The sequence below is a fragment of the Diadema antillarum genome, unplaced genomic scaffold (genome assembly GCF_040938485.1).
Source record: "Diadema antillarum isolate AM-2024a unplaced genomic scaffold, OU_Dant_1.0 scf00000059, whole genome shotgun sequence".
In the NCBI taxonomy this organism is placed as follows: Eukaryota; Metazoa; Echinodermata; class Echinoidea; order Diadematoida; family Diadematidae; genus Diadema; species Diadema antillarum.
Genome location: NW_027270948.1, coordinates 578,181 through 595,248, shown reverse-complemented (window position 1 = coordinate 595,248; position 17,068 = coordinate 578,181). Strand labels below are relative to the sequence as shown.

At 38.3% G+C, this 17,068-nt stretch overlaps 1 protein-coding gene across 1 annotated transcript; it reads left to right on the top strand.

The window, feature by feature from the left end:
* Nucleotides 1–266: 266 nt before the first annotated feature.
* Nucleotides 267–16,396, top strand: LOC139715977 (tectonic-1-like). The gene is made up of 13 exons (XM_071627529.1): nt 267–519; nt 1,923–2,043; nt 2,646–2,755; nt 3,570–3,706; nt 6,207–6,309; nt 7,534–7,652; nt 8,741–9,067; nt 9,857–9,982; nt 11,358–11,467; nt 12,336–12,476; nt 12,943–13,111; nt 13,783–13,935; nt 14,746–16,396. The coding sequence occupies exons 1-13, from the start codon at nt 267–269 to the stop codon at nt 14,992–14,994; spliced, it is 2,118 nt and encodes a 705-aa protein (XP_071483630.1). The 3' UTR covers nt 14,995–16,396.
* The last annotated feature ends 672 nt before the right edge of the window (nt 16,397–17,068 follow it).

Here is a 17,068-nt window from a genome sequence, read left to right as displayed (position 1 = left end):
CACCATATAAAAATCGCCCCATAAAATTCCTAGTCGTACAGGCCTGTGATAGCATCAGTGTTGTTTTGAGGCTCTTATTTCAGGTTCTCATGCATGTGAACTGACGGCGCACCCACCATACAATAGGCCGAAATTTCTCTTTGCCGCTTCATTAATATTCATAAACACATGTGGACGTAGTTGCTTATTAATATTCAGCAGCCTGTTACTGGCTAGCCATTTTATAGACCCTCGTTTTTCCCATATACCTGCGTTGAATGGTAATCATGGCGCCGTTGTCAGCGGACGCCAAAATAGTTCTAGTGATAATTTTCACTGTGAGCTTCAAGCCTGGCTCTCCTCAAACAACGGTTATTTCCACTACTCCTGCTGGTGCAGGAACATCTGCTGGTCAAATTCTAACCACGAATCCCACAACACAGCGAGCTGCTACCACTCAGGGTCAACCTCAGTCCACTGCAAATATTCTTACAACACAACCACCACCAACAGATGCAACTGAAATTCCACCGAACACAGGTAACCAAAGTACACACCGCAGCGACAGCCGTTTTCACGGTCCCATGCGTTATATTCGGCGTCTGATCATCACCGCCAATTCAATGGGGCCGTAGGAAACAGTCGATAATACAAGTTTCAACTTGATTTCATTCATGAGTAGACAACTCTAAGGGTGAATTAAATTTACACTTATTTACTTCGTCATTATTTTATCCATAGAACCATCTATGTGGTCAGTGTATGTTCCAGTCAACCTGTTTTCTTTGTGTGACAATGTAGAAGGAAAGAGTTCCTTATGCCCCCCCCCCCCCATCACTAATTTGCACAAAATAAATAAATTACAATTTTTTTTTTACTAATAGTATAAACTAAATAAAGGTTACACAATTTGTATGCTAGGGTTATGTCTCAAAAGGAAGTCTTCTCATAAATGGCATAACCTCTATTTAGTTCATTATTAGTATTAAAAAAAAGAGTAACGTCAATTACGGTATGTTCACCACTGCGGTAAGGTCGCCAGACATTCACATCGCATGTAACGCGCGCCGCGATCGGAGATCAGGTTGGGCGACGGATTTTCATCACTCTCAAAATACATTCGTAATTCACCTTTTTCCTCCGTAAAAACACAAATAATTGTAATCAAAATATATTTTACCATATGTAAACAGGTGATAAAACCATTTTTAATGCGAGGATGTTTTTGATTTAGAAAGGATTTCAGGTGGCAGATTAAGGGAGATTTTCAAATGCGGTGACCGACAATGCCTCCTTCATTGAAGCGTATGTATAACACACACGCTAATAATATGTTGCAGGTTATGGGCGGCGAACTAATTCAGTGCCGATATTAGTTCGCCAGCGCGGACGTGCACAAGAATTACACACAAGTGGCGACCAGACGGTAATTGACGCTAAACTTTAATTTAGTTGGGGGGGGGGGGGGGACATAAGAAACCCTTTCCATGTAGAATATTAAACAACACATGTAATGCGTCACCCAGCTCCAGAAAAATATGAACTGAACCAAATTGAGTGACTTGAAGTGCCAATATTGACTTCAATCTTTGACATTGTCACCCTATTTGGATTCGATCATTCCTTAACCCTAACTTACACCTAATCCCAAGCCTGGAACCTAAGCCCTAGACTGTAAATTGTATCCCAAAACCTAAAATACTTTAAATAAACACAAACTTTATAATTCTGAAGTAGTTGTAAGATTAAGAGCGTGTACTAGTTGTACAGTACTAATACTACTATATATGAAACTGCTTTAGTGCTGACAAATTTGTCCCAAGTTTTTTGACCAATATCAAAAGTCCCATAGAATATTTGTGTATTGGCAGCAGGGGGTACAAATGTGCTGTATGATGAATTTTCTATTGTTTGTCATGACCACCATTTTTGCCTTTCCCCAGATATTGGAAGGTGCATTTGTGATTTGACAGCAAACGGCTGTGATGTCAACTGCTGTTGTGATCCTGACTGTACATCTGCAGACATCTCTACATTCAGCCAGTGTGAAGATCAGACATATGTGTGAGCACTCACTCAACTAAAACCATGCTATGGAATGCAGTGGCTCATTGGATAAATACCACTCACATCAATTGCAATTCCAAAAGTCTAAATGGTCAATATCTTCTTGAAAAATGTGATAATCATTTCATGAACAAGCGTGTGCAAGTATCTGTACAGCAATTCAGAAGAAACAATAGTTTAGCCATGTACATGTGCATTACTCAGTTCTAATGCGGTTACCATCTTTTGCAAACTCAGTGTTCTGACAGATCGAGCCTTAAGAATTGTAGGCCCTATAAACACTTTATGTACATAAAACTGGCGAATAGAAGTGTGACATATTGTACATTTCTGGATTACACATTCCTATGAAAATTATCAAAATATACTAAAAAGGTTTTGCATCTTTACAATACAGTTCTATATAGAATATTTTAATGAGACCGGGTTGACAAAAAGAGAGCATGTACAGGTTGCATTTATATATTGAAATAACACATAAATGTGTCCTGGTAAGGAAGGAAAAGCAATTTGTGTTTAGTACAAACTGCATTTCATTTGTATTTTTGTTGTTCTTTATTGTTTTTTGTTTTGTTTCGTTTTTTCTTCTGCTTCAACAGTGTTGAGTCTAGAGTATGTTTGAGAAGTACTGTTATATACAGCACCAATGCCCCACCAGAGCAAGTTGATGTGACAGACCCAAGTCTCTTCTGCATTTCAACAGACAACAGTGAGTGATAACAGAGTGTCTCAAGTCTGTCAGTATTTTGGTTAACTGCCCATAGAGCACTCTGCCTACCAAACTCTGAAAATTATTGTTTAGAAATGGAAAAAAGATGATCATCCAGAACTTGAGAAAATGCAGGTCTACCTGTCCTATCAATCTATTTTACTTACATTCCATTTTAAATGTGCCTAAATTTTGAGACAATAGAACTTTTAGCAAGGATATTATTCATTCGATAAGATGCTTTAAGTACTCCATGAAACTGTTGTCTCTATCAAACCAAAGCTGTCTGTAACAGTTGCTGCAATGATACCAGTGTATGGGGAGTGGCAATAAAGTTTGATTCAGATCAGTGGTCCACCCGTCTTGCAAATTTTAGACAAGTGTGTTCTGCACAAATTTAAAATGTGTCACTGCTGATTTTGATTCATGCCTCTTGTATTAGGTTGAAGTCTAGTCAATCTTCTTTCTTAGATTTTGCTTTGCTATCAGGTTACACAAGAACACCTACTGTTCTCAAGCATTACAAACTTCCCTGTCATTTTGATTTCATGGTCAAAAATATGACAGAAACATTGCAACAGTGTCTGATTTATGGAAGCGTGTACACAGTAAGTGTACACAGTACAATGTAATTGTCCATAAAACAAGTAGGTGAATTTTGTTTTCCTTGCCAATAGTGAGTTTGTATTGTTGTGGGCAAGTTTTTGTGTTGGTTTGGTAGCACTTTACTGACCATGGCCCACACTAATATCCAATCCTATCGGCTGCAATTGTTTTATAAGCCATTTCATTGACAACTTCATGAAATGTGCAGACGCTGACAGGAACTACTACTCCGTTCCTGAGGAGGTTGAGACTGTGGAGAGGTTTTATGAGCTGAGTGAGCAATATGGGGACACATCCTACCAGCAGCCCTCTGACGGCAATGACACCTACAGTGATTTCTATAAGGTCAGCAAACAAGGCTTCCTCAGCCAGGCATTAAATGATAATGCTGGTGCCAAATGTAGAAAGATGTTAGCTTAAAGTTTGATTCCAATACAAATGCCCATTTATCAATTTTTAGCTGATGATTTTATTGTCTATCCTTTCGGGTTATCCTTACTGTGTTGAATGGAAGACCTTAGCAAACAATCTTTTTTATTTCCCATAAGCCTCAAATCATGATTTAGTCCTCCAAAATTCCAGACTGTCAGAATGATTTTCATGATCCTGAATATGGGTGGTGTGTAGTATTTAATTGACTTCTGCACACCATTCATATGTGGCATCATATCTTTATACATTGCAACAGCCGTACAGCAACTTTGTTGCTCCTGCATATATATTTTAAAGAATTTTGTAGTTGATAATCTTCGCTTCATAGTCACAGCTTGACATTAGCAGGGTACCGGTGGCTCGGTTGCCCAAGCAGGCCACCAGAGCAAAAAGTTAGTGTCAAGCCGTGATGGTGATATATATACATTTCATTAATGATGATTGCTCTTATAAAATATTCTACTTTCTTTCATTCAAGACTTTCTGTTTCACTTAAAGTCTTATATGGGTAGTTCTGATCTTTGTTGTTGTTGTTGTTATTTTTGATAGTGTATAGGTTTATAGATTTGGATTACAGTTTTATTTGTGTCTATATGGAGAGCATGATGACAAGATAGCAAGTGATCTTGATTGTTCGTGAGATAAATAGTAGAGTAAACTAGAGATGTCACTACGGCGACTGGTGTATGCCTCCGCCATAATGCATGGTTCTCCTAATAGGTCTAGAATGTCTTGACAATGTGTGATGACACTTTCACACAACTGGCAAAATATTAAAATGACAGGTTTGCCACAAATGTGCTGAATGTTCACTTTCCTAGAACTAGGTTCAATTGGATGAATGATTAAAACGTCAGAGTGCAGGTATTTGGGGGAACTGATGATTTTCACTTGACTTTTGACCCTTTTATAAGTTTATGCATTGAGTAATTTTCAAGGTATTGAGAAAAAGTATAATTTCAGTATCAAATGGTAAAATAGTATTATCTAAACCTGGCCTTTGACCTTTGACCCCACAGTTCCAAAGAGAATCACTGTTAGGTAGAACATCCATAAATATGTAAGTTTCATGATAATACCTTGAGTTACTTTTGAGATATGGAGGAAGAAGTGCAATTTAGCACTTTCACTTGACCTTTGACCTTTTGACCTTTGACCTTTTGGCAAGAAACTTCCCACAGAATATATATTGGGTTATACATGCATACATTAAGTTTTAAAAAATCCTTCAGGCATTGCATAAATATAAGGCAAGTAGTGATATTTTGAGGAGTTGACCTTGACCTTTGACCCCCTGACCTTTGACCCCCTGACCTTTGACCCATGATCCCCAACTTCCCTAGATAATCACTGCCCATCGGTACATGCATATATACTAAGTTCCATGAAGATACCTTGAACCATTTGCGAGATATGGAGAAAAACATGAAATTTCAACAAAATAATCTGTGACCTTTGACCTTTGACCCCGTGACCCTAAAATTGAAACAAAGTATTATCCCCCCAGGATATACCCTCATACCAAGTTTGATGCAAAACCACCTCACGGTTCTTGAGATATCGACAAAAACAAAACGGGACGGACGGACGGACGGACGACCCGAAAACATAATGCCTCCGGCCACTTCGTTGGCGGAGGCATAAAAATGCCTGTTACGTTCAGTGGTGTGTACAGTAAGAAGTGTAACTGTGCATGAAGCAATACTCCAGCCCTGGCTAGCACTTTTGAAAGTATGTTTGTACTTGGGAGAGCAAAGAAATTGGAGGAGGTACAATTGTACCAGAACTAACTTTAGAAGCAAAATAGAGAAAAAGGCAGAAATTGGTCCATGGGACACCTTGTTTGACGACTCAGAGCAACACTTTCATTACACACACAGTCAAGCACATGGAACAGGTAAACAGCTATCAGTGCACAACAGCGCACGACCATCACTTGAACAGTCAAGATGTCACATGACCTTTAGCTAAATTTTTGTATTAGTTTTGCAAGAGGCTCATACCCTTGGGAGGTAAAATAACCAATTAGAAGCATTGAAAAATAGGTAATCTAAATATAACAAAATGTGAGTCTCTATAAGGAGCTCTGTGATGTGCTAGATTTGTCTGCAACTCAAGTGGGAGTCTTGGGCCATGGGGCGTCCAGTTTTCACCTCAAGAATGTTTCCCGCAAAACAGATTTATGCACCAATGGGTGTAGGTGCATTGGAAAATCAACCCATGAGACTTTGTGGGTTTTATGATTCGGTGTTATTGTTATATATTGTATGCTATTTTCATTGTTCACCCTGCTTTATTATCTATTTTAATCATATTGCAACACATTTGTTCTTCTTCTTTCAATTGAGCCAGTAAATGTTCTATCACATTGGCTTCGATAGCATAATTTATTTTTTTGACATTTATTTGACAGTCTGGAGACACGATCTACACCCTGTATGAGACGCTGGCACTGGGCCAACTTGGACTACCACAAGGACTAGTGTCTGACATTTGTGATGACAACAACCCTGCTGGTTAGTTTTTTTATGGGATAGGTTAGATAGCTCTTCTTACAACTTTTTTTTTTTTTTTTTTTATACTGTCAGTAGTTTCATCAAATTTCATTCCTTCCCGTCATTTTTCTCTTTCTGTGGCAATCTATTGCTTAATGTAGGTTTGGATATGTTTCAAGCAAATAGATATTAGACGATGGCAAATATCTATGCCGATATACCGTCAGCTATGTGTGTGACATTCAATACGAAATGTTTCTTTGGCAGATACATGTATAGTGATTGTGTATAAAGAAATAAAATGTTGTAGTTCTTTCATGCTATCTTTTTAACCCTAAAAAGACTGGGGGGGGGGGGCCTAAGAGGCCCACCCCCCCGACATTTCGCGCGATTATTCTGCAACACGCAATGCTCTCGCCGCGATGCTCTATGACTTTTTTCTTTCGAGTTTCCCGCACATTTTGACACCAAATTTGTGACGCCAGGGGGTACGGTTCTGAAGTTACATGACTTTTTGTACATGCACGTGAGGCCGAAAATGGCTCAAAAATGTGATTTTGTGTACAAAGTCAATGCAAATTGAGTTTTTTCATAGTTTGGTTCATATAAATATGCTTATTTTTACTCTCAATGGCTAAAATTAATTTGTTTTAGGAGTATTATGCTTCAAAAAGTGTCTGCCACAAATTTTGTTAAAAAAAACAACAAAAACAGGTCGAAAAAACACAGAAATACATAAGAAATTCATAAAAGAATAAAATAAATAAGAAATTAATTTTGATACCAATTTTTTTTTCAAGTACATTTGCTAAGAATGCCACAAAGAATAATTAGACCAAAAATGAGCACTTTTGGAGCTTTATTTACTGATTTAGGTCAAAGAGTCTGATTTCTCGCATAAATTAGCATAATTAATCAAAATAAAATAAAAAAAGACTATTTTGGAAAATTTAAATATATGATCTTGTAGATTACATCACACACTACCATTGTGCAAATTTCCGCGGCGATCGCGCGATCCACGGCCGAGATCTTAAGGGGGGCCCTTTAGGCCCCCCAGTCTTTCGAGCTACCAAAATAGCCCAGTCTATTTAGGGTTAACATTCTTTAACTCTATTCCCTTAGGAAGTTGGATACATCATGCCCTTATAGTTTTCTGCCTGTCTATCTGTTGTTTCATCTACACACCCCAAATTTGTTAATCACAATCCTACATATTTTCTTTGTTTTTTTCATTGTAACCAGCATACCTGTATGCTGCTACATCAGTCTGTACAAGGAAACTGACCAGCTTGAGAAGGGATTGTGAGAACCAACCTTTCCTATCTGCCAGAACTTACTACAGTGGCTTCAAGATTATTCCTGTGAGCATTGCCTCTACTTTAAAGTATACATCTGTGTATTCATGATCTGTCATATTGATTTGCAGTTTGGGCAAACCCTGTTATGACGAGATAGTCTGGACCGCAAGAATTTTATAGTCACAGTATAACAAATTCTTGTTAAAAGTGGAAGCCTCTGTAGGTTGCTACATAAATACACAAATGTAGGACTACAAACATTATATGTGCGACTACCCATGTTGTAATGGTGTTCATCATAGTAGGGTTTACTGTATTTTGTCCTGACTTGTGTTATACCAAAGGCTAATTCTTACACTTGAGTTTTTTGGTCACAACAACATTTCACGTTTTGTGTTTTTTCAAATCTCACAAAGCAAATGAGGCAAATGAGGACTGTTCTACTGATAAAATCCTTTTCTACAAAGAATATTGTGTCAAGTTTCAGAAATTAGCTTGGTGTATCATATGAGTTCCAGTGTGTGTGTTCAAAAAGTCTTAACCATGAAAATCTTCCCACAATGACATAATCTTGTTGGTTGTTGTCTGTTATACCAGAGTTTGCCTCTATCATCATTTCAAATTAAAATCATCTCACAGATTGCTAGTGTGTGTTATGATCCCCAATTCGAAATTCCCCTGTTGGATTCACAAGTTTGTCTGGTAAAGTATTTGGATTGTTTTTTTCTTGCAAAGTCCATACAGTGCAACTTTTTCCGCATTACAAGATACTGAAATATGCACGTAATTAACATGGTACCTTTTTTTTTTGGGGGGGGGGCATACTGTTTGCTTTGATCTTTTTCCTTCTTTTGTATGGAAGATACCTTCAGGCCAAGTAATGAAAGTGTAAAGTGACATAATTTTCCTAAAATATATCACAGCATTCAACAAGCTTATGTGCATAAAGGAAATAACTTCCACTGGGTCAAATGAATACTGATGAACATATTTGAATGTGTAGCTGGCGTGACTGGAAAACTGTTAAGAAATTTGTTTCAACCATTAGATAGATTTGATTGAGTTTATAGTGAGGATTCACCCGTTTGTACTAAAGGTAAAGATGAGTACTTCATTTTTGGCTATATATCTTTCTATTCTTCCTATACTAGACGCCACAGTTTCTTCAAGACAATCCACTCCCACCACCGGTTCTGGTCAACCTCACCACGCCCTCACTGCTCACCACAGGGAGCACCACTACAGACTCCAACTTTGTATCCAATGCAACCACAGCTCTCCCCCAGCCAGGACCGACCACAGAATTTCCTGGATACGGTTTCTATGACAACCCAGAGCTGGTCAACATATCGGTCCAGCTACCCATCATGTGCAGGATTGAATATGACTTCATCGTTGACTGCAACTACACTGTGGATGAGATCCCTGTCCCCTTTTACAACAGCTCAACAGATACTTGTGACAATGTAGTTACAGAGGTACGAATGTATTTTATTCATTAATTTTATAAGATTTCTTAACTTTCCAAACTCTGTTGCAAAGATAATTGTAATTACAGTAACTTACCAAATACAACATGTAATGATAACCTCCTCAGCAACAAGTATAAAAATCTAATGAAGGGACATCTCATTCCGACAAAGTGCACAAACAAGGCTAGAATTTTTAGGAGACATATGGATTAGTTATCATTGCATTTGTAAAGTACTTTGAATTATTGCCTTGTTTCAACTAAGCATGCGTGCACTCAAAATGAGAATAGATGCTCTTGCAAAATGAGATCTGAAAGGTTGCCCTAGGACATGCTATGTTTCAGTGAGTTTAAGTATGGTGAAAGAGAAATCTATTTATATATTTTTCCATTACCTTGTTGAATGACTGTGTGATAACCTCAACACAAGTATCTAAAATGTTTTAAATGTACATTTTTGTGTGGAGTAGAATAGTTTTGATTATCTTTGAAAAGATCAGATTAGATTAAATTATAATTGAAGTAGATGAAGTTAGATTGAATTAGATTTAGATTCCTTTTGCTTTCCTGACATCTGATATATCTATTATGCATAGCACCCCTTGTTCCCTAAGATATGAGGTGAGTTGTGCTGTAACTTTGTCATATAGAGGTTGCATCATTTTTTAATGACTGCTGGTCCATATGTTAGTAGTTGATATGAAGAATACATCAGGCAATTGCCTCCAACCAGACACTTTTGGTTGTTCTACAATAACTGACAGAGTAATATTTGAATTTGTTTTTTTGTTACCAGGTGAAGTACACTATTACTCACAATGCAACAAATGGAATCGAGGCTGTGGACGTGGGACTTACTCTGGGGTCATTGACCTCCAGCGACACTTCGCCTTCACAAACATTTTCTACAGAGTTTGTCAAGGTGAGAATTTTGTTTTTGTTGGGGGGGGGGGGTGTTGTAGAAATAATTTGTAGTCAGTGGAATGCCTTATGATATTTTTATTGGGCCTGACGACACATAGTCATGTAAAGTTGGAAACTCATTACCTGACAGAAAATATCAACGTACTGCAGTAATCTTAGTGAAATTGGTGAAAATGTAGGTTCAGTGTCTGATTAACTTCCTGTTGGAATGGTAGAGTCTTAGAATGTTTGGAAATGTATATCTTTTTATAAGTTTCTGAAGTATATTCAATGTGATATATAGCCATTTTGAAAATCCCTCATGCTGTTGTTAGTAACGACAGTCATGAGTGAAGAGCTAGAGAGCGGAGTCTAGTGCAGTCAAGTGCATGAAGTGAGAGGGCCTTCTGAGATCTGCCATTGTGATTATCTTTCATGACTGGGAGAAAGGCTAACCAACACACCACTCCTGAAATATTCAGTCACTACATAATCCAGTCAGTCTCTTGGATCAATCAAATTGCATGAATTGCCCATTGGACATCAGTGCGAAACATGTATGCAGCAGCCTCATTGGATGGAGTTCTGCTGATTGGTTGTGATTTTTGCTACCAAACACTGGTAGGAAAATTCAGTGATTCAAAGGCATAAGTTCAGAACTTCAGAGAGATCTCCAAAGAAGCTCTTGTTCTGGACTCTTGCTGGTGTCTTGACTAGTCTTGTGAAACAACCCTCTGCTTGCTCCTCTTGCAATCACTACAGCAAGAGAGTCTTTGACAAAGACTAGTACATTGATTTGTCCTGTTGAATTTGAATGCCTACCAGGTTATTCTCCAGTATGCTTCATTACGTGACACACAAGTCCACCACTGAAAGCTGTGTTTGTTTATAAGGTGGTCAACTTTTTTTCTTTTCTTTTTTTAGTAGGAGGGGAGGGGGGACTTGGTCATTAAAAAAAAAAAAAAAATAGCGTCAACAACTCTACTTGTCAAGTGTACATACTATGTAAGCAATGTATTTTGTAGGGTTCTATTTCTGAGTATTATGCAGGTTGACTGGTATTCTTGATACTAGCAACTAATGTGAAGATTGCCTCCTGTAACACAGATATCATGTTTAATGTCCCTAATATCAGTAATCAGTAAGCTTTCTTGTGGAAAGGGATAATTCCTATTTCACACTCTGTTACTTCTGTTCTCAAGCATGAATTCAACCTTTGACGAAACTGTTCTTGTGTGTCCAAATTTGTGTTATATGTAGTAAGAAATTTGATAATATATCTAGTAAGAGACGGTATTGATCCAAGATTTTGCAAATGGTATTACCGCAGTATGACTTTCGGAAGAACAGTAATATAATCGAAAAAAAAAATTTTTTTTCTTTCATTACTAAAGCTTGGAGAGACAGGCAGCTTTCCCCGAAGCGGTAATCCTGGTTACGTGATTGGTCAGCCCCTTGTTGCTGGGAACCTTGTCCAAGAGACCCAACTTGATGGCTCCATCTTATATCCTTTGTCAGGAAGAGTACAATGATGTACTATAAATTATCTTATCTCAGCATGCCTTGCCCCACACTACCAAAGCTTTGTGTGTGGTGTCCATTTCTTGCTGTTAGCCATTGCCCATAGTGCCTTGTTTGTAATGGGAGCAGTAATAATTGTGATAACACAACAATGGTCACCACTGCTGTTCTACTGTTAATACTGCTGCAGTTTTTAAAAAAAATAATGATTGAAGAGTTTAGTCGCAAAACAGGTCAAGTGCTATTCTAATATATTTCAAAGCAAGTTCATCATCAGAGCAAAATAAAGCCTTTCCAGGTAAACCTCACTTGTTGCATAACAGGGAATATTCTTGAAGTTATTAAAATGTCTGATATTTTTTTTTCTTTGTTTTTAGCAGCTTTAATCACAAATATCTCAAATTAAAAAGAATGGAGTTAACTCGTTTTGCAATCAAGCTCTTCCCTGCTGCTGCTACTAATTTTTGTTGATGTAAGCATTGTTCTCCTCAGACACTTTTGCTTTGAATGCAGCTAAGATTTTGTGTTTCTAACTGTATATATGGTACAGTATACACTAAACATGTCAGGAAATGACCATCCACAGACCTGGCTTAAAAGATGATTTTCACGTATAAATCCAAAATTCATATTGCATTATTGTAGAGGTGAAGTGTGTTTCTTGTCATCAATATACAGCTGGAAACCAGTGTATGATACAAAAATGCTAGTTGGTGTCAGTTGATGCAACATTTCCAAATTTTGTAGATCTCAAATACATAGTGATGACTCTTGATTATCTTTGAGGGGTAATCAGTAGAAACATACATCAGAGACTAGTGATGGAGGTATAGCCTTGACTTTAGCCATACAGAGGCCATCTCACTGAGTTCGGACCCCACCAACTGGCTGACAGTCGTCCGGAGCTCTGCTGACGGATCATGTTTGACGGACGCCGACTCCAGGATTCCGGTCACCTTTGGGGAAAATCTCCGCAGCGGCTGCACTATTAAGTGAGTTTCCTAACAGCCAAAGGTAGTACACTTGCCGACTCTCCTGGCAGGTTATAAGCATCAAAGACCTCAACTAGAGTCACTGCTTCACTTGCCTGGAATCTCTTATATTTAATGCTGTTTCCAGTATATTGCTCACCTGTACAGTGGTGCAGTGGAAACAGTACTTATATGCCACAGAATTGATCTAGCAATGTATCTACAAATCAAAACGTTGGTCTCTGCTGTAGGAGACTATTGCTTGTAGACCACAGCCATAAGACAGTGTATGTAGTAGGGTTTTGTTACACAACAGAGACCAATGCATTATTTTATGATTCTTAAGCAATCCTAACAAATGTCATTGCTCAGTCAGTAGGCCTATAGTTCTACGTATAGTTCGGCTTTCTACTGCACGAGGTTATTTCTTGTTCACAAACGCTGTATGATCTAATCCTATCATGACATGCTCTTTATCTCATCTCAGAGTCTCATACAACAATATTTCGGACATCTGTGGGTTGATCCAGTCTGTGGCCCTGAATGCACTCAGCGGGAACCAGCCAGGCTACGTGGCTACATTTGGCAATTCACAGCCAGAGGTTCTTGGTGACTGGGTGGAAATCTTCAAGGACGAAATTAGTGGTTCTGCAGTGGTAAGTAGGTTAATGTATCCGAAGAGGTAATTGCATATTGTAGTCCATTTTTACGCCTTACAGCTATAAGATAGATATCATGAAGAAGGACCATCTTTGAACCAAATCATGGACAGTGGATGTCTTCACAGCATTAAGCTTATTGTATATTATGTAAGATTGAAATAACACCGCAGATGTGAGGATGTGCTAGTGATTGTGTAGGTGATTATCATTAGTTACAATTTTTTTTCTCTTTGTAGCACTTTCAAAGCAATAATGCACCTCCCAAGCATTGGTTGTGGTATACCAGTACCTGCTTACTTGTTTAAGCCCCCCCCCCCCCCCCCCATCCGATAGATATATACATGTGCGATAGGAGGACCTGTCCAGTATAAAGCTAATCACCAAATAAGTTTATGAAAATTTCGTAACATCTCCAAAAGACTGGACTTTGTTTGTGTGGAGATGACCAAGAAAATTCCCACAATATCCCAAAGATCCAAGAGCTACCTCTATATGCTTATGAATCTCATATTGATCCAGGTGTTAGTTTATGAGATTCTGGGCAAAATCCCTCAATGTCAAAAGTCACTGAATGCTGGCATAAGTTTACTGCAGTTCTGCCTTCTAGCTGTCTTTAAAGTATAGCAAATTGTGACCTTTTTGTTGTCTTATTGCTGCTGTTTCAGAGCAACGAGCAAGGTGTGTGTAACAACATGTACATGGCCTTGCACATTGAGGTTCTCTATGCCAATGTGGGTGCATTGGCCAACCCCCAGGCCAAGATAGTCGGAGTGAGATTCTACTACCCAGATGGGTCTGGGCAGACTCTTAGGTATCAGGTGAGTTTGAGTTTCAGGGGAGTTTGAGTGAGGGAGGAGCTGATAGACTTTTAGGATGAATAGAGAGAGACACACACACGCTCAGGCACAAACACATACACACACAAACACATACACAGTAGGGAAAAGGAAAATGAAGCATACATGTACAGAGACTCCAACCCAAAGTACCTTCTGATCTGGAGATTCTCCCGCCTGAAACCCCTAGCAAACGGGAGACTCAAAGTTGATGTGTGCAAAACGCGAAATTCCCAGGGTTCTAGATGCTCTCTGGTGCTATGTAAGGCTTATTTTTCAACATCCGATAGAAATATGTAGGAAAGACAAAGAGCCAGGGCGGGAGAAATTAGATCTCAAACTGGAGAACGGGAGATTTTGCGAAAATGGGTTTTCGGCGGGAGATCTCCCGTCGAAAACGGGAGAGTTGGAGTCTCTGCATGTACATGAGAAAAATGGTCAGAGCAATCCAAATAGCGACAAGCTGATTTGAATTATGAGGTCAATCTTGGAAAACATTTTGTCATTTGTAATTTCAGGTTTTCTTTTTTCTCAGTAAAAGCCATTATGGCCAACAGATAACTACATTATATTTACAGTGGAGATTATCATGCATAGCTTATTGACCTCTGAACTTAATTACCATTGTTCTCGTCATTTTGTCCTTTTTTTTTTCTGTCGTTGTTTTTCCTCTTATTTCTAGTTCATAATCCATCAAGCTTAAATGTTCTGCCCTTCTCTTTTTGTTGAATGTATCTTTCATCCTCATCATTTCCCATCTGACCTGCCTTCTGTCAATCTTGTGCCCCCCAGTGTATTGGCCCGTACTGTCAGGAAGGTGCTGAATCTCTGGTCCAGCAATTTGAAGTCTCCGTCTCGGTGGACTTCATTGACACCTCCACCTCGCCCGGCTCTTACTGGGCAGAAAAGCCTGCCTTTCAGGCCAAGCTTCCCAATGACTTCTTCTATCCTTTCACAGGCGATTCGAAAGCAGTCCGAGCATCACTCAACTTTCTCTTACATTTACTAGTTTTTATTGTTTCTGCATGTTTCTTATTATGATATAATTTTTGTAATTGAATGGTCTTTCAATATTGCAAACATTTACCTTGCTGTACATTGTCATATGGGACTGTGGGAAGATGCCTGTGTAACATGAATACTTGAGTTTGCATGGCCTGACCCTTTAGAAGTTCTGGTCATCTGTATTGTTGTCAAGGCGGGCCCTCCTTTCGTTGATCATTTAATTTTTTATTTGGCTTCCATCGCCAGAAAGTCGTCATCAGCAATGAAATACATGTGTAGCTTCCATGGGAATATTCAACATCGATTGCAAAGGAGAAAGGAAACAAATAAACAAGTTGTAGACCAAAAGGAGTTTTGACTCCCATGGGGGAAGAATAATGTAATAAAGAAGTATGTTTTTTATAATACTTTCAAGGAACAAATTCTTCTTTATCGATCAAGAAGGTGCCAAAGCTGTCAAGTTTTTATATGCCTAATAAACGGTGCTGGAGGAATTAGGCTTTCAGGTTGGTTTTGGGGGCCTATTGTTGTATTACAGACATAGCATCACTTGGTTAACTCTGTAATCTTGTGTAAGGCAGAATTTGATGAGGGTCCTCTATGAGCTACAACTTGGTATGCAGAGATTAATCCGTCACCTTTATGGCTTTAATGTTGTGACTACCAGTACTATCACTCTTTGAATAGGACTTTGTAAAATTTGATGTGCAGTTTCAAACACTGATTTGCGGTCCTGCTGTCACACTAATGATGATGTACTAAAGTGGTGTGCAAAAACACCTTTTTAAAAGTTACCTCTTCAAGGTGTAAGACACTTTACAATTAACTTGGCAAACATGAAATTTAATGGATCAATTAAAGTACATATACAGTTAACCATGCATCAGCGAAGATAAACAGCACCAGAAAACTTTGGTTTAAAAAAATGTTGATTAACATGTGTTACACATGCTTATACCATTGTGCCAAGTTAGCAGCATATTCACTCACTGGAGTTAGTATAAGTGTAAGATGATATGACCTTTGGAATATATAAACAAAAAGGTAAGTTCAGCAATGAGTCTTGTAAGTAATGTATTTACAGGCAGAAATATAAGGTCAACTCTGTTGACAACCTTTACTGCCATCTTGGTCACACCAATGTTTTGAAATGATGTGTTTCCATTTAGATGTGAAGACTGGAGAAACAAGAAAACATTGATCTTGGAATATATGTTTTGATTGGATCCAAAGTTGGTATAGATGTAGTGCTGCATTTCCCAATGCTTTTAGGGGAAACAGAATGACAACACAAAGGACCCGAGAAAACTTCCTGTCGGGTTGCCATTTCGTCTCTTCCCATAGAACCAGCACTGAGACAATATCAAAGTGACACTGAAATAGATAGAAAAAGGTTGATGAGAAGGAGTAACTTGATTTGTTCTTAAGATCTGTGGAGATGTAATCAATCTTACATTGCAGGCTTTGATGGTTCAAAAAAGTCAAAAGTCAAAATTGTACACTCAGATATTATGGAGTAGAAATGCATAATGCATGAATTTCAAATGTTGAGAAACAATGTGATACAATGTATATATAAAGAAGTTTGGTGTGACATGGGTATACATGTACCATCCTGATTTTACACATTATCTTATAGCTTAAACTATAACCTTCGTAACAATTGTTATGAAGCAATATATTTACTGTTGCTGGTGTTAATGAAGACTTTTTTTAAAATCCCCCTCCCCCCAACAAACACACACACACTAGTTTGACAGCAGGAATCAAAATAGACACAGCTGACCACACAGCACAAGGAGCACAAGACACACACACACACACACACACACACACACACCACATTTGTATTGGACATGATGACACATACTGACACACTTTAAGCCCATCTGCATGCAGTACAGTGTATATTTATTTCTATGAGTAAGTCAATACCACAGAGAATTGAACCATACTGCCGATAATCAAGCATTCATGTTATGTCTTTGGGTATTGGTAGTGATATACATAGATAAGAAAAATGTCGGTCAATTTACATTAGGTAGTTGATAACAGAATTTCCCCAGTTGCGACTGAGAAATCATGTCGACACAGGAGTGATATATTGACT